The sequence below is a fragment of the Dunckerocampus dactyliophorus genome, chromosome 13 (assembly GCF_027744805.1).
Source record: "Dunckerocampus dactyliophorus isolate RoL2022-P2 chromosome 13, RoL_Ddac_1.1, whole genome shotgun sequence".
In the NCBI taxonomy this organism is placed as follows: Eukaryota; Metazoa; Chordata; class Actinopteri; order Syngnathiformes; family Syngnathidae; genus Dunckerocampus; species Dunckerocampus dactyliophorus.
Genome location: NC_072831.1, coordinates 5,290,441 through 5,308,936, shown reverse-complemented (window position 1 = coordinate 5,308,936; position 18,496 = coordinate 5,290,441). Strand labels below are relative to the sequence as shown.

The following is an 18,496-nucleotide window of genomic DNA, read 5'->3' as shown; positions in this document are numbered from 1 at the left end:
GAGACTGCTGCTGAGGTGGGGACAGATGTGAAAAGTGAAGTCACATCATAAGACACCAAAGTTTCCTCTGGCTCCAATCTGAGGTCTTTGATGCTCGCCACAAACCCTTTTGTGTTCTCTATATGATGATCAGTGTTGCCTACCAATGGGGATAAGACTGTTTTTACATATTTCGCTACATTGTACGTGGTAGAGTCAATGCTACAGACAATGGGTCTGAGGGGAAACCCTTCCTTGTGGATTTTTGGAAGGCCATAGATACATGGTGTAGCCTCCCCAGGGTATAACCTATGATACATCTGTCTGTCAATTAGTTCTTCCTTCTCTAACTTTTGGAGACAGTGTATGATTTCTTTCTTATACCTGCTGGATGGGTCCCTTTTAAGTTGCTCATATGTGTTGGCATCACTAATTAGACTTGTTATTTTTTCTTCGTAGTCCAATGTGTTGAGAACCACTGTGCATCTGCCCTTATCAGCTGGTAAGATGGTGATGCTCTCATCTTTCTGCAGAGCCGCTAATGCTTTCCTCTCACCTAACGTGATATTGGACGGTGGTGGTTTGGCACTACTGAGAAGGGCCGATATTCTCAGACGAAGGTCCCCTGCCTCTGTTCTAGAAAGGTTATTGTTCCTGATGGCCGATTCAGCTGCTGTGATATAGTCTACTGTGGGTATCGTTTTAGGAGTCACTGAGAAGTTGAGACCCTTGGTTAATACTGCCTTCTCTGTCTCCGAGAGGCTTCTGTCTGACAGATTTTTGATCCAATTTTCTTTAGTATTGGTCTGATTCCCCCCATCCTTAGTGTTGAATCAAACCATCCACTACAACATAAACTAGGGGTTATTAGGACCCTCCAACATAGAGCGGAACAAATACCAACTAGTGCTGAGGGAAAGAAAAAGGAGACACAACATGTCCAGAGAGCGCTCTCAACCTGTGGGTACCCACGGTGGGCTTTTAACAAATGTCAAAAGAAGAGAGTAGGGAAAGAAACCCAAAAGCCCACAGAAGCTAAAAGGAGAGGAGTGGTAGTCCCTTATGTAGCGGGGGTCTCCGAAAAACTCCAGAGGATCTTATGGCAACACAAAATTCCTACCTATTTCAAACCAGTAAATACCCTGAGACAAAAATTAGTGCATCCTAAAGACAAGGCTCCATACCAGAAACAGAGCAATGTGGTCTATTCCATCCACTGTAAAGATGAGGAATGCAAAGAGCACTACATTGGGGAAACTAAGCAAATGCTCCAAAAAAGGCTTTATCAACATCGCAGGGACAATGCTAGTGGTCCTCAATCAGCAGTACATCTACACCTGAAAGCTACCAATCACTCTTTTCAGGACAGCGAGGTAAAGATTTTGGCCAAAGAAAACAGATGGTTTGAAAGAGGAGTAAAGGAAGCTATTTTTGTCAAACAACAGAACCCATCATTGAATCGGAATGGTGGTTTGAGGTTCAATTTGGACCCTGTGTTCAGCAGGTTACTGAGACCAAAACCCACAGCTCTTAGTCTTGCAAATGAGGTGAAGGCAGGGCCGAGCCAGAACAATAGATGCTAACAAGCCAGTATCAGAGTCGTTCATACCCAATTCAGGGAGCGACACTTCCCTTTTATCGTAGGTGTGAATAACAGGATAGGATTATACCACTGTAAAGATGAGGAATGCAGGCTTAGTGTAACGAACCAATAGGAGGAGGGTGTTGGCACACCAATTCCGCCCACTCTTACTGTATTTAAGGCCTAAGCTACCAGCACTTATTAGTTTGCTGACGAAGCTCTTCGGATGAGGAGCGAAACGTCCGACACCTTCTACACAGAAGTACAGATGACGTCTCAAGAAGCCTTTTCCTCGATGACACTTAGGGTGAACAACCTAAAAAGTAAATAATAAATAAAAACATGATTTTTTTTAGCGAAATATCTGCAGACTTGCAGGGACATCCATCCATCCATCCATCCATCCATTTTCTATGCCGCTTGTCCTTACTAGGGTCGCCGGGGTATGCTGGAGCCTATCCCAGCTGACTATGGGCAAGAGGCAGGGTACACCCTGGACTGGTTGCCAGCAAATCGCAGGGCACGTGTGTGTAGGAATAGGGGGTACATGGCTTCAGGTCAAATGTGAAAATGTGAAATGAATGGGTGCGTGACTGAAAAGTCTGGGGACCACTATATTAAGACAACTATATTAAGCCAAACGCTGTATTTTACGTGAAAAAAAAAGAAAATTAAATGATAATATGATAATAAAAAATCTATTTCCAATGCATGACATAGCATTCAACTATATCTTTAACCCTGTCTCCTCATGTTTGGATCCATAGGCTGGTCAAGGAAAATGAAGTCAAACAGTGGAAAGACCAAGCAGATTCCATGAGAAAAGGTAAGAACGTTACCACACCTCCATATCCAGGAAAGATCCGAAATAGATGCCAGAGCCACCTTAACTGGCTCCTCCATGGAAGGAAACTAATTTCATCCACCTCTATCCGTTTGTACATTTTGGGCACTACCTAAAACTCATGACCATAGGTGAGGTGGAAACGCAGTATGTAAATGGAGAGCTTTTGGCGTCTGACTCAACTCTCTCTTCACTACTCCAATGCAATCCGTCTGTCGAGCTCAAGACCCCAAAATACCTGAACTCCTCCACCTTTGCTCCCAGTCTGGAGGATGCACCCTTTTTTTAGCCATGGCTTCAATTTCGGAGGTTCTGACTCTTATTCTGGATCCTTCACATTCAAATGTGAACCACCTGTGGGTGTAACTCTACATACTGTATATTAGTCATCTTTGCACTGGAGGTTGTCTTTTTGCCTGCGTTTATCTGTTTGTTTGTGTTCAAAATAACTTGAAATGTTCTGAATGGATTTGGATGAAATTTTGAGGAATTGTGGGAAATTACATTTTAGGGGTGGTCCGGATCACCGTCTGGATACAGGAATTTTTTTCAAGGATTCTTTAACATTGCGAGATCGGACCATTTGCGGCATTTGTGAATATAACTCCACCAAAAATGGTCACTTGGGGAAAAAAAAAAATACAGGACAAGTTTCCAACAGGTACTACAAAATATCAAAGACTGATCCACATTATGGAATAATTCCTCATACTATGATCCACACAATGAAAAAATAGGGGATCTTTGGAATTCTCATCATAGGAAGACAACAAATGAAGCTATAAACCTACAATAAACACCGTTATATACAGCCAAGGCACTGTGGAATCTCTTGTGTGCCAACGGATTTGTTGTTGTCTTCAAAAGCTATGGAACTAGATCCAGAAGAAAACCGTCATTACAGAAAATTAGATTTTTGTGAAGAACTACTGAACTAATATTGATATCATGATGAATTCAGTTGCTAATGGGATGTTTTCATGGTCAAGGAATGGAAATATGTAGATCAAATAAATGTAGGACTAATATTTATGGTGTAAATCATAATATGGAGGGAACTATGGTGCTTGGCAGAGGTCAGCGCTCACGAGATTTCCCATATTTCGCACATTGAACGAGGGACATGAAGTGTGCAACTACTCGGTACACAAATACAGTGCAGCCTTCAGCTAGCGAGAGCCATGGCTAGCGATAGCGCCAAGGGGAAGCCAGAGCCTGGAGACTCTCTTCCATCAATAAAAGCTCCTGTTTGTGAACACTTGAAGAGGATTAGACGAAAGCAATCTGCCGTCATTGTTCAGTAGAGATGGGGAACATCTACAAGCTGAAAGTATTACTTCTGCACTTCATGCAATAGGGAACTTTTATTTACTAAAAATATAATCAGAATTATGCAGGCCTTGCTAGCCAACCAGTTAAACACGACAGAAGTACAGTAGGTCTATCATAAGCCTTTATAGGACTTTGTGAAACTGTAATACAATACAGAACTTGAATCAGAATAGCACATATGTTGGCTACATGTACATTTTAGTTAGCAACAGGGATAAAAAATGAAAGCTTCATAGCCAAAAATACAAAGGAAAAAGCTAAGCTAGCCTACTAGCGCTACACTAGCTAACATTACACAGGACTGCTAAAGAAACCAAACTGCACTTACAGACGCTGCTTTTAGCTGTAGGAACAAGGAAAGACAGGGTTGTGGAACTGGAAACCGAACATGAAGCACACGAGTGGAAATGTTCACTGAGAGAGGCGCAACGAGAGCTGCCGTGTGAAATGACTACAGACCAGTAACGTTCTTGTCATGTTTACAATGAAGGGAAAAGGCCCGGATGTACAATAATGAATATTGTGTAATAGGGTGGTATAATAGACAAGGTGGTGCTTTACACAAAACACATCAGCTCTGCTGAGGAGACTGAACAATATTAATAATAATAATAATAATAATAATAATAATAATAATAATAATAATTTACTCAGTTCAAAGTGTTACTGATGCACTTGTCTGCATTGTTAAACGGTTTTAATGTTTTGCGTTCTGTACCATTACTGTACAGAAAATAAACAGTGACTTTAAAACGGAGGCGCGTACTGTAAACGCTATTTCTTTTCTTTAGCCTTTCTTTCTGGTTCTTTGGACCGTGTTGCATTCCGAGAAGCAGTCAATGATCACACAGTTTTAATGTTTTTAAATTGGATAAAAAAAACAAGAGCAATATATTTGGTTACAGCGCTGGACTCTTATCATCAATGGGGAAGATCGAGGAAAGAGACGAGAATGAAAGTACAGCACCCCTCTAGAAAGTGAAACTTAAGTGTGTGTGCCTGGAAAGTGAATGCTAAGTGTGTGTGAAAATAAGACTAAAGCTGGTGTGAGTGAGAACAATTCATCTATTGTGTGTCTCCCAGTGTTTTTCCTATGAGTTATATCTAAGTGTTGCGCAACGCTGATTGTGCTATGTGAGTGTATCCTGAAGGCCCCTATGAGAAGTTATTAGACTGACAAAGCACTGAGTTATTAGGCTGTAGCTAACAGTGCCAAGTTGTGATGATGAAGTACCGTTACACCTCTAGAACCTCCCCACTAAACGCGAAAGCTCACAGCCTGATAAGGTCCACATCATCAAATAGCAGAACTGTGATCCTAAGGCCGCCAAACTGGACACCTTCTCCACCCTGGCCGAACCTTGAAAGTGTGCCATTAGAATAATGAACACAAAAGCACCTCACCAAAATGTGTGCGACAATGCACAGTATCATATGAAAATGTATCATGAAAATACTGGTGTGCCGAGAGTAGTACTTTTTCATGTTGCTGCATTTCCACGTATTTCTTACAATTTCATTGGGTTTAGTCAAATCTCCTTCTTCAGCATTACAACATTACTCAAGCCTTTTCAACATGGCCATTCAAAGTGACCTCTTTTTTTCTAGATCATCAGGAGCTAAAGCAACGTTTTGAAAAGAAAGAAAGGGAGTGTGAGACCAAGAATAAGGAGAAAGAAGACATGGTGGCAATGCTGAACAAGATGAAAGACAAACTGGAGCGAGAGTGCAACGATCACAAACAAGCAAAGCAACAGCTGGCGGAAATGTCGGCTCAGCTGCAGCAAATCAGCTCTGTATGTTCCTAACGCAAAATTCCAACATTTATGCAGGAGATAAAGTCATTGTGTCGAATATACTTTTCACAGTCAGAAACAATAGAAATATTAAAATGATAAAACTGCAGTGAAGCTGACACATTGTAAAAAGAATGCCTGTATTTTGTCATGTAAAAAAAACAGCTCACATAGACATAAATTGTTAATATCCCCGAGAGGCAAGTAAATGGAAATGTGATCACCATCATCGGTGATGCCCGATAATATCGTGCATTACAAATATTATTGGCTGATATTGGCACAAAAACTAGATATCGGTTTATATCAATTTAGAGGCTATTTCTACTCGTTAGCCTTTCTTCACGGTTTTTGGGACCGCATTGCTATCGGAGAAGTAGTCAATGATCACACAATTAAAAATGTTATATTAAAAATATCAATAAGAGCTGGTGAAAGAGAGAACACGACTGATTTTACAGTTATGGAAAAAAATTTAAACCCTTGTTTCTTTAGTTTCTTGTTGATTTTAATGCCTGATACAACTAAAGGTACCTTTGTTTGAACAAATATAACAACGACAACAAAAATAGCGCATAAGAGTTATTTTACATTTTTTGGCAGTACAATGCTATAGCTATTCATGTAAGAACTTAAGTGATTTTGGTTTTTATAATCAGCTCTTTAACTCTTATGAGCTATATTTGTCATCATCATTATATTTGTCCAAACTAATGTACCTTTAGTTGTACCAGGCATTAAAATTGATCAAAAATAAATAAACAAGGGTGGTCTAATCATTTTTTCCATGACTGTATGCCTCCCCGTAGTTTTCCATGGGTTATCTGGGAGTGTTGTGCAATTCTAGTTGTGCTATGTGAGTGTGTGTGTGTGTTTGTGTGTCCTGAAGGCCCCTGTGAGAGGTTGTTAGACTGAAAATTCACATAGCTAACACACTGAATCTAGAAGGTATAGTCCGTATTTTCCGCACTATAAGTCCCACTTTTATCATGGTTTGGCCGGTCCTGCAACTTATACTCCGGAGCGAGTTATATATGTTTTTTTTTTCCACACTGACAGCCGTGAGAGGTGCGCTCTAGGCTTGTGTGCCAGTATCTGCTACTCCTATCACTCCTGTGCCACTCAAAATGTACAATGTAAACGTTAACTTATAAAGACAACTGAGAAAGCCGGAACAGAAATGCCCCCAAAAAGAAAATCAGATTCTGCAGATCACAAGCTGCGATTAAACAAGTTACGTTATGTTGTTTAGGCTATAGTTATGTGAACAACTGTCAATATGTTACGTTGGCGTACCACCTATTCACGTTACGTTAACAGACGCCTATTTAGCCTGTTATTCTCTCTGATTTTATAAAATAAATTTCCCACCAATAGTCCAGTGCGACTTATATATGTTTTTTCTTCTTCTTGTGCATTTATGGCTAGAGTGACTTACTCCGGAGAGACTTATAGTACGGAAAATACGGTAATCGATATCGTTTTATTCCTCCGATAATTATATCGGCACACGAGTGATGACGTCATGCTTCACACAGCAACAAGCTTGCTAGCCCAGTACGTCTGCGGTGGACAGGTTAAAAATAATTAATGGTGTCATGTTTTGCATCACAAAATCTTGCCATTTTGGGGATGTGTACATTAGTATTTTTAAAAAGGGAGTTGAAGGCATTGATTTGATTTGATTTTTTATATATACTGTATATATTTAATTGCACTAATTAGACATCCGGTGTTCCTGGCGGCCCTCCTGTGACTCCTGGAAGTGTGGTTCCTCCTGTTCCTATTTCATCTACTCCTCTACCTCCTCCACCTCCCCCCCCACCGGGGGCCCCTCCAGTTTTTGGCATTGCCCCATTTGCACCACCTCCTCTTCCTCCACCGGGGGCTCCTCTAGGAAGCACCAAGCAGAAGAATATTCCCCGGTCATCAAATCCACTGAAGTCGTTCAACTGGAGCAAACTACCCGAGGTACGCTGCTGCTAGGCCTACTAGCTTGCCCTCGTGATAACAAACACTGGTGTAGAGTCACTTCTTGCCCAGAGTCGTCTGTGAATCGGCTCAGCTCTACCTTCAAAGTAGCCCGGCACCAGCACTAAAGTTTGCTGCCGTGGAAAAGGGGTACCACAGGGTAGATTCCTGTGATGCAGTCAACTGATGACGTCGGCAATTATACCAGAGGTGGCCAGCGTCATGAACAGCTGAATTGAATAAATAAAATAAAAGTCCAAATAATTAAAATAAAATGACATAACAAAAGGGGACTTTTGATGCGTTTAGTTTAGTTTCTGTTATATGCATGAGTGGATGAGAAAAAAAATGATTGTGTTCTATATGCAATCTTTGTTTTTTTCAGAGTAAAACTGAAGGCACAATATGGACAGAAATTGACGATCTCAGGGTGTTCAGAGTTCTTGATCTGGATGAATTTCAGCGGACATTCTCAGCCTACCAGAGGCCACAAGTAACCTGACACCATTATGGAACTTGACATCTTTTTCTGCTGCCTTACGTCTGTACGTGCATTGAGATTATTTTATTTATCCTTTCCCCTTATTAACAGAAAGAAACCGTCGATGATATTGCCTCTGCAAGGAGAGTGAAGGAGCTTTCTGTGATCGATGGTCGCAGAGCACAGAACTGCAACATTCTGCTGTCACGGTCAGTGTGTGCAATGAATAACGAAAAGCCACCAGCTCATAAATAATCTGTCACTTTTTGCTGGGAGCAGCCTCCATGTGTTGTTCTGCTTCACATGAACACAATTAATGCTTCAAATATGGGCTTCTATATTGTCAGTTGCATGCTGTCGTGTAGAAGGTGTGTCAGGAAAGTCCCAGGACTGGTGTCAAGAAAGATTTATTATTTCAAACCCAAACTTCAAACTAAGAGTTTTCCCATTCAAAGCAATCTCCCTGGAGTATGTAACTGTGATCTGAGCTCTCTGCAGCCTCAAAGGGTTAGAGTTAGGGTTACTAGATCTCTGCAACCATCAAAAGGGTTAGTGTTAGGGTTACTAGATCTCTGCAACCATCAAAAGGGTTAGTGTTAGGGTTAGGAGTATGGAATTGTGGTCTTAGCTCTCTGCAGCCATCACGTTTTTCCACATGATTTTATATATAAGCTATCCTCTGAGGTCATCAAGCAATGAGCACAGAGCAACAAACAAGCTTGAACTTTCTGGTACAGTTGGGGACAATGCCGTCAGAAGCACTGGGATTGCTGCAGCAAGTGCACGGAGATGTTTTTGAGTGATGCAAGAGGTGTAAAGAAGGACGCGAAGACGAGGAAGACGACCCCAGGAGCGGAAGGCGCTGAGCGACCAGGACTGAGGTCGATATTGACCGCGTCAGGGAGATGGTGTCTGACCGTTTGACTGATGAGCAAATGAGCTGTGCATGAATTAAGACAGCGTCTGGAAGATTAGCACTCAAGATTTGGATAAGCGGAAAGTATTCGCAAAGACGGTACCAAAACTGTTTAACAATGACCAGAAGGATCGACACATGCAAGTGTGTCAGGACATCCTCGAGCATCTTGAAACCCAACCAGACTTGCTACGGAGTCATCACTGGTGATGAGTCATGGATCTTCATGGGGGTCATCAAGGGAACCCGTTTTGAAGATGTGGCCGACATCAAAAAGGCTGTGACGACGGAGCTGCGGAGGATCCATCAAGGAGTTAGAGTTAGGGTTAATAGATCTCTGCAACCATCAAAAGGGTTAGGGTTAGGGTTAGGAGCTCTCTGCAGCCATCAAGGAGTTAGAGTTAGGGTTAACTAACTCTACTTAGAAGAGGAAAATTTGTCTTAGAAGGGGAACACTTATAGTTTGGACTCTAAATACATATTTTATGACGCCAGTCCTGGAAATTTTCTGACACACTTTGTATTGTTCTGACAGGCTTAAACTGACCAACGAGGAAATTCGCTCAGCAATCCTGTCCATGGATGAACAGGAAGATTTGCCAAAAGACATGCTCGAGCAGGTAATGTTGCTCTCTGACTGCTGATGCGTATTAAGAGGGAGTTGCATCCCGACGTACGTGTTGCCACACGCACGGGCTTTGCAATTTTTGGGAAATGAGTTGGCCGTGGCCAGCACGTAGGGGAAGTAGGGTATCAGAGGGGTTGCAAGCGTGTCGTACTTATGGAGCAAGTGATTCGTGACACCCACGTGCTTGCCGCTCGCCCTCCGTTGGCAGCTTTTAGATCGTGAGTGCGCCGTACGACTCGTGCTCGCTAGTTGCGCTTCATGTAAGGCTGTCGTACGTTTCACTCACTGGGGACGTACCGTGTGTGGGCATCGTACCAGGCTCGCAAAGCCCACTCACTTCGATTGCAAGATGGGCGTACTGGCTTCCTACGGCACCTACAGCTATCTGGACCGGGACAACCAGAGTGTACAGCGGGAAGAGCCACCCGCTCTGGCCTGGTAAGGCGCATTAATGTCGGATACGCTATGTGAGCAGCCATCAGGTGTCCACGGAGGTCGGGAGAACCAGAGTGTACAGCTGGACGAATCACCCGCCTCGGGAGGAGCCGCTGCCGTGGCCGGGCAACGTACACAATGTACTTTTAAACTTTCGACACACGCACTCCTCCTCTGCCTCGCTCTTGGAACCTGGCTGTGTGCAAGGTTTCCTGCGTGCACGCAGAAAATAATTTGCATCCCAATTTTCTTTCCACTGGCTTTGTGTGCTGTCTGCTGGTTTGAAAATCCGTGCGGGCTCTTGTGATTTTCCCCATTTTTGCACGTAGCCAGCACATAGGATGTCACTCCCCCTGTAGGCAACACAGACTAGAGCTGTCCTATCTAGATTGGTGCATGTCCCACCTAGTCCCTGAGCATGGACTGATGAAGCTTGCTCGGGTGAGAGGCAATCCAGTTGCAATTGATTGAATGAATGCCTTGAGAATACAATCACCTGGATGAATGACAGTATTCACAGGCACGTTAGGCAACACAGTCCATACCAACATACAGTATACTGTACCATACAGTAGGGCTGCGCCATAATATAGATTTTAGCCCTTAGCACAAATTTGGCCACGTCCGTCGCCGTTTGCTTTGTTTTTGTGCAGGAATACTGGAAAACAAGGCAATACGGGAATCAAGAAAAGCTGACATTATTGGGAGAGGAGCTGGCTGTCAATGTGATGGCTGATTTATGATTTCAGTTTTTTTCAGTTTCTCAAGTTATTGTTGAATAATTGCCTTTTTATAACAACACCAAGGTCATAATTTCAACCATACAGTAACAATTTAGTTTTTTTTGATCATTTTGTTGAAATAGAGATACCTGACAAAGTCAAAATTAAATGAATGTACCTAAAATGGGTAGGTGCTAGGGGTCACGAGAGGAGACGGTGCACGAGATTGGGTCTACAAGGCAAGATTTTAACATTACTTTTAAGAAAAGTACAATGAAAAAATATATGACAATATATTGCAATCTGCTCATTTAATTTCTACTAGGTTACACTTCTGCACTATGTGTGTATGCTACCGATCCCGCCTCCACCCACTGAAACAAAGTGACTGTAACCAAAGGGCTGACTCAGTTCATGCCGTTGTTCTATGGAACAAACGCACCAAGGTGCTGAAACCAATGCGCAGGGTGAACCCTCTTCCCGCCTGTTTGGAGGCGAGAGAGAAGGAAAACAGACACACATGCACATGCCGATATATTGAAGCCAAAAAATGATTATTGTGTGATTAATTAATTTATTTATCATCATCCCAGGCCTAGTGCCCACGAGACTTTTTTTCTGAACGAGAAATCTTGTCACATTTTAAAATATGGAAAAATGCAGAAATGTATTTATCACTAAACATCTTGTCTGTGTGGTAAAGCTCCTAAAGTTTGTTCCGGAGAAAAGCGACATTGAGCTGTTGGAGGACCACAAACATGAACTAGAGCGAATGGCCAAACCAGACCGCTTCCTGTATGATATGAGCAGGTAAACAAGAAAACCGTTTTGAACATTTGGTCATGAGCAATGACTTCCTCTATCGAGTTTGAAGATATACATGCATATATATTTATAATAAAGTACATCTTTCTTTCTATTGGTTACTTTTATTTTTGTGCTTTTTAGGCTCTTGAGGTAAGGAGCACAAGTTATGTCCCCTAATAGCAGCGTGCCTAGCACAGGAGGTGCGGCAATAATGTTTTGCATGTTTTGTGCACGAACAGTTATTTCTTGAATTCAGTAGTGTTTCTCACCTGAAGTCTCTGCTTTTCTTTCGATCACGGCTGCAAAATAACCCAAAAAATTGAACAGAAGAGAGTTAAAAGTGCCAGCATTTTGATAAAGACGGTGAGAAACACGACTGAATTCAAGACATAACTCATCGTGTCTGTCATTACGTCATCACCGAAGTGAAAGTAGCTTTAAATGCTCATTTTTGCCTTTCGTTCGTCATTTATACATTACAACTGTTTTCTGCAGGTAAAACGGTTAACATTTTTGAGATTTGTTGCGTAACTGTATTAGTGAGCGAAGAACTACAGTCGACCACTGATGACATCATAGACGGGTGACGGAGCTGACTTCCGCTTCCCTTTTCCATGTATTAGCAAGCTGCCACACGGCAAAAACAGCCATACTTGAAAGAAGCCCAAATTATATTAAAATGAGACAACTTTTCCTATTTCAAGCAAAAAAATCTGCCAATGTGTTAAGGAAAAGTTGCTTGGCTAAAATTCTTATAACTAGAATATTTTTCTTGTCTTTTAAGAGCATAATGAGTCCTAAAATAAGCAAGTTGTTCTTAATCAGATAGCTACATTTAAGTAAAATGTGCTTATTACCAAATGGACAGTTTTTGTTGCAGCCAACATCTCTTGTCGGCATGGTAGTTATGTTGGCTACTTCTTCACCGGTCTGAGGTTTTCCACAAGCATGAAGCAAATTACATGGATGGACCCTTATTTAAAAACAAAAAAGTGTGATTCTATCTAAAATGTTAAAAAATAGGTAAAAATAGAGTCATATTTTCCTGAATCAAATTAAAGTAATGGAAAATTGGAATTCTTTTCATTACTTGAAATGTATTTTTTGCAGCGTAGATATATTTTCTGCGTGTGAGTCCAGTCTTAAATTTAGAAAGTTTAGAAACCAGTTTTATTCTTAATTTAAGACAAATATACATTCATCTGTTGTTGAAGAATTATCCAAATAAGGTTTACAGCTGGTTATTAGAAAAAAGAACTAATTTCTGGCAAAATAAAAATCCTAATAAGAATTGGCAACACTTTACAATAAAGGTACACAAAATTACAGTAGTTAATGAGGAACGAACCTACCTAAGCCTAACCACTACTCATTAGTTCCTCATTAGTTTCTCAGTAACTAGTCTAAATTTATGTGCCTAAGTCATTAGTTCCTCATTAGTTCTTCATTAGTTCCTCAGTAACTAGTCTAAATTTATGTGCCTAAGTCATTAGTTCCTCATTAGTTCATTAGTTCCTCAGTAACTACTGTATTTTTGTGTACATTATTGTAAAATGTGACCTCGGTTGGCTATACTTTTAATATAAAATTATTTTTCTCAAGTGAAAATTGCTACACAAGATATTTTTTTCTTTTTAGGAAAAAAATAAGAAATTGTTGCTTAAAAATTAAAACGTTTTGTGACAACAAATACATTAAGAACACAGTTGCACTCACGCGGTGCCTTAATAACGCGACGAGACACGCGGCATATTGTACGCTCACCGAAAAATGTACGCAAGCCCAGGCAAACTTTGGCTTACAGTTTCGATGTTAACCGAAAAAGGAATTTAAAAAATCCTCATAAATAAAATAGATAATACATTTTGAAAAATAGATAATGAAATAGAAATCGATTACCTCTGACCTCACTAATTGAATTGCTTTTGATGAATTGGCAAACATTCCCACTTCAAAAAGAAACTTTTCCCACAAGAGTGCAAGCTGCTTAGCTGCAAAAGGAAGATGAACTGCACATTTTACCCTCCTGTTGGTGTCCTGATATTCCAATATAGTAATCCCTTGTTTATCGCGACTCATTGGTTCCAGACCAGACCATGATAAGTGAATTACCACCAAGTAGGATCCCTTACTTATGAATAGAATATCTTCGTAGTTAGAGCATACAAAAAAACTAAATATGACCTAGATACGGTTTTAACATTATTAGCGCCCTCTAGACGTGAAATAACACCCCTAGAGTCGCCTTTATACTCGTATTACCTAATAAAGTAGACCTAATAATAGAACATAAGACATAATAAGGACTCACACCAGCATTGGGAGATTTTTTTACGGGTTTATTTCCTGCAGTGTCACTGTCTAGTTAATGTAACATTGCTGACACCTAGTGACCAGTGTAGAATACTACATACCACAGCGTGTCTTTCAATGCCTTCCCTGAATGTCTTATATTTGTATTTTAGTTCATTTAGTCATTTTTATGCTTGAAATTGGTTCATTTTAGGGATGCTCCGATCCGGGTTTGATGCTACCGATTTCGATAGCGATCATCCATGAGTGAAATGGGCCCATTACCGATGCCGATCACATAGATTAAGTGTACATTTTTACATTTACTATTGGCTATATGATATGAAAAAATGTTTTTCATTTAGACAAAAACATTTCTTTTTCAAGAGAGCATACGGCATATCACTGGTGAAACTTACAGACGAGGAGACTTTGGATGTGAGAGTACATTGGTGGACTTCCAGGCAGCACGTAGGTGGGTTCCACGTGAGACAGCACAGCTGATGAAGGATGGTCATCTCGTACGATGAATTTAATTATTTTTTGGCTTTTTAACGTGCTACCCCTGCGAGATATTTTTCGTGGCATGTTTTGCAGGGTGCAAAATTGATATCACTCTCAAACGACAGGTAAATCCCACAAGGCAGACATGTTTGCTTTGGGTTTGGCACGCCTGCGCAGTGTGAAAGGAAAGGCAAGTCGGCGGGAGACGCTGGTTACAGGCCGCATGCTGCATTAGTACGGGCCACGGGTGATTGGCTTTTGTGATCGCGTTGAAAGGCATTTGTCGGCATATGCCGATTACATGCGTTCTCACAGATTTTGATCGGTGGCCGATCGATCGGAACATCCCTACTTCATTTAGCCAAAAAATATGCAGATTTTGCTGAAACATGCACATTTCTGGACTAATAATAGGCCGAAAACCACGAAACAGCGACAATTCATTCATCTATTTTGAAAAAGAGTTACAGAGTGAAGCCGCAAAATTCTAAGCGCTAAGTGACGAGGAAAGACGACTTTAATGATGTCCATATAGTATTTCAACATTAGCATTCCTTTTTGAGCCTACTTACACGATGTCTGATTGTTCTCTTCCAGGATCAACCACTATCAACAAAGACTTTTGTCTCTTCACTTGAAGAAGAAGTTTGCTGAAAGAGTGGCCGACGTCAAACCTAAAATCAAAGGTATCACAGAATGTCTTGATGAATGAAAGAAAAATACTGAAAAATGTGGGTACTATTTGTTGATGGTAACTCTGTAGTCTATGACGGAGCATCTTTGTGTTTGTCTGTGTTTTCAGCTCTATGTCTTGCATCCAGGGAGCTCATGAGGAGTGGACGTCTCCGTCAACTGTTAGAGGTGGTTCTAGCCTTGGGGAACTACATGAACAAAGGGCAGCGAGGAAATGCTTATGGATTTAAAGTCTCTAGTCTGAACAAGATTGCAGACACCAAGTCAAGTATTGACAAGTACGGTTAACATTTGAAAGCATGCGCCAGTAATCGACTGATTAACTGATGAAGTCCAATTAGTTTGACATGATACAGGCTAATAGCTCAGAGCATTGTCAGTCTAACTGCTTTCTAGAGAGCTTTGCAATACACACGCCTAGCGCAAACAGTTGCACAACACTTAGATACGACTCGTGGAAAAATGCATTGTCATCTCACTCACACCAACTTAACTCTTTCCAGGTACAAAAGCTTAAGTTTCACTTTCTAGAGGGGTGCAGCAACTGCGATACATACCCTGTGTAGTTTCATTCTTGGCTCTTTTGCCGATCTTCCTAATTGTTGATAGCAGGGGTGCAACAATACGTGTATCTGTTTCGGACCGTTCGATACACCTGCGTACCGAACCGTGACCCCTGTATCGAACAATACGCAGTTTTATATTTGTTTGATCAACTTCTGATGGCGATCTGTGCTGAAAGCTCAGTGTATCTGCAATCGACTACTCTGGCTTCGGTTGCGTTGTCAAACACAGAGCCGCTGAGCTCATTGAAACATGGCTAGTGCTTCTCCTGGTGTTGAAGATCCTCCACCATCCTTCAGATCTGGTGTTTGGGACAAACTGGAAACAGACAAAAACCAGGCGCACAAATGCTACAAAAGAGGTCGACCGGGTGGTGACAGCTACGTTTATTGCTGTCCACCTGTTTTTTGTTGAATATACTGCTGAGAATGTACCCCAGAAGATGGGTACGGAGCTTTGATTTGGTAAGGATTTGTTTCTTCGTAATATTTACTCATCTGCTAAGAATGCATCACATGGCTCTCCATCAGATAAATGTTTATATTCTTATTACATGCTGCTTTTTTTTGCCTCATATGGTGCTAAGTGTGTGCAGCAATACTGTACTTTTAAAAGGTGAGAAAAATGTTGGCAATTTCAATAAAATTCGAATTCAAAAAGGCGAGGTCATTTCTTTTTTGTATAGAAAAAGTATCGAACCGTAACACAAACACATTGAAACGAACCGAACCATGAATTTTGCGTGCCGTTGCACCCCTAGATGATAGCAATATATTGCCTGTATTTTTTTAAACAGTTTGACAACTTTTTGAATTGTATGGTCATTGACAAGTTCTCGGATGTGCACGCGGCCCAAAGGACCAGGAAGAAAGGCTAAAGAAAAGAAATAGCCTTCACAGATGCTTGAGACCTGCTATTGGTTATGCTAATGTTCTTTGTTGAAAGTGCTTATCTAACTACCGAGTCACATAGTTGCCCTTTCAAAATGCTTGTAAAGCATGCAGAGATGCAATGAATGGATGAATGTGTGTTCATGTGTCCTTGTAGAAACGTCACTCTGCTCAACTACATTGTGACTGTCTTGGAGAGAAAGTTTCCCATGGTTGTGGCCCTCGGTGAAGATTTGCAAAATGTGCCAGCGGCTGCTAAAGTGAAGTAAGTCCAAACGTAAATTGGTGCAGCGTGGTACAGCTTATCTGTAATAGTTTTTCAACTTGTGATTTCATTTTTACACTGTCTATATTTTACTATATTATACAAAAGGTGAATTCAAGAGTGCTGACGGTGAAAAATACTTTTGAATTGAATTTAATTTACGAAATAACTCATGACAAAACGGGAAGGTGGTGTCTCTGTTGTGTCTCGCTGCCACATCGTGTCTTTGGGAACACCCACATCAAGAATCACGTCTCCAGTGAAGGTGAAAGTAACCTTCAATGCTCATTTATCCCTTTCATTTGTCATTTATACGCATTTAGAATTTTGAGACGTTTTTGAGAGTCAACTGCTGGTGACGTCATAGACGGGCTACGTAGCTGACTTCCGGCTCCGGTTGGCCTTTTGTTAGCAAGTTAGCGTTGATGTGAGAGGCTATGGACGTTTTGTGATAAAAATGTAAAAAAATACCCTGAGAACAGAAATGGACTCACGCAGTGTATTAACATGACAAATGTGCGTCTTATTGTACGCTAACCTTGATTTCTTCACAGTGACAATACGTTTAGATCAAATCCAATACGATTGCTGTCAATAGATAGAATAGATAATGATAACGGTCAAACCTTTCCTTCATGACCCTGTGTTACTGTTTGCGCTGTTTCTCTTATTATCTTTTCAGTATGATGGAATTGGAGAAAGATATCAACAATCTACGATCTGGCATCAAAAGCGTTGAAGCTGTGAGAAAACACGCTTGTCATTTTTTTTGTACAACTAATACGACATACAACAACACCGAAAATATTGGTCTGTGTCACAGTCACGCTTTCTGTTCACACATTTCCAGGAACTACAGTACCAGCAAGCTCAGCCCTCCCTGGGTCCAGATGATAAATTTGTTCCTGTGGTCAGTCAGTTCATCACTGTGGCGTCCTTCAGCTTGTCTGATGTTGAAGAGTCACTTGGTGAAGCAAAGGAACTGGTAAGCAGAATGTATGTTATTCACATTTACAGTGGAGTTCTAAGTGTTTGTCACACTTAAATGTTTCAGATCATCAAACAAACGTAAATATTAGTCAATGACAACACAACTAAACACAACATTTAAGTTTTTTTTAAATGAAACTTTTTATTATTAAGGGAGAAAAAAATCCAAACCAACATGGCCCTGTGTGAAAAAGTGATTGCCCCCTAAACCTAATAAGTGGTTGGGCCCCCCTTAGCAGCAACAACTGCAATCAAGCGTTTGTGATAACTTGCAATGAGTCTCTTACAGCGCTGTGGAGGAATTTTGGCCCACTCATCTTTGCAGAATTGTTGTCATTCAGCCACATTGGAGGGTTTTCCAGCATGAACGCCTTTTTAAGGTCATGCCACAGCATCTCAATAGGATTCAGGTCAGGACTTTGACTAGGCCACCCCAAAGTCTTTCACCATTCAGAGGTGGACTTGCTGGTGTGTTTTGGATCATTGTCCTGCTGCAGAACCCAAGTTGGTTTCACCTTGAGGTCACCAACAGATGGTCGGACATTCTCCTTCAGGATTTTTTGGTAGACAGCCGAATTCATGGTTCCATTTATCACAGCAAGTCTTCCAGGTCCTGAAGCAGTTAAACATCCCCACACCATCACACTACCACCACCATATTTTACTGTTGGTATGATGTTGTTTTTCTGAAATCTGGCATTACTTTTACGCCAGATGTAATGGGACACACACCCGAAAAGTTAAACTTTTGTCTTGTCAGACCACAGAGTATTTTCCCAATGGTCTTGGGGATCATCAAGATGTT

The 18,496-nt window shown here is 41.1% G+C and overlaps 1 protein-coding gene and 1 long non-coding RNA gene across 4 annotated transcripts in view; one reads left to right on the top strand and one right to left on the bottom strand.

Moving 5' to 3' along the window:
* LOC129192231 (uncharacterized) overlaps window positions 1–18,496 on the bottom strand; it is a 40,089-nt gene that overhangs the window by 11,494 nt on the left and 10,099 nt on the right. For 2 of the 3 annotated variants that reach the window (XR_008573387.1, XR_008573389.1), the window contains one exon: window positions 6,262–17,683. This is a non-coding gene — a long non-coding RNA (uncharacterized LOC129192231). Of the gene's footprint in view, window positions 1–6,261; window positions 17,684–18,496 lie in introns of those variants that run through there. The other variant, XR_008573388.1, reaches the window with a different exon arrangement.
* The window catches only part of LOC129192230 (disheveled-associated activator of morphogenesis 1-like), a 38,917-nt gene that overhangs the window by 15,425 nt on the left and 4,996 nt on the right, over window positions 1–18,496 (top strand). The window contains exons 14-25 of the mRNA XM_054796019.1: window positions 2,329–2,387; window positions 5,346–5,533; window positions 7,259–7,504; window positions 7,890–7,997; window positions 8,097–8,194; window positions 9,437–9,521; window positions 11,390–11,496; window positions 14,887–14,975; window positions 15,092–15,260; window positions 16,594–16,701; window positions 17,384–17,444; window positions 17,552–17,686. Coding sequence (XP_054651994.1) covers window positions 2,329–2,387; window positions 5,346–5,533; window positions 7,259–7,504; window positions 7,890–7,997; window positions 8,097–8,194; window positions 9,437–9,521; window positions 11,390–11,496; window positions 14,887–14,975; window positions 15,092–15,260; window positions 16,594–16,701; window positions 17,384–17,444; window positions 17,552–17,686 — 1,453 coding nt within the window. The remainder of the gene's footprint in view (window positions 1–2,328; window positions 2,388–5,345; window positions 5,534–7,258; window positions 7,505–7,889; window positions 7,998–8,096; window positions 8,195–9,436; window positions 9,522–11,389; window positions 11,497–14,886; window positions 14,976–15,091; window positions 15,261–16,593; window positions 16,702–17,383; window positions 17,445–17,551; window positions 17,687–18,496) is intronic.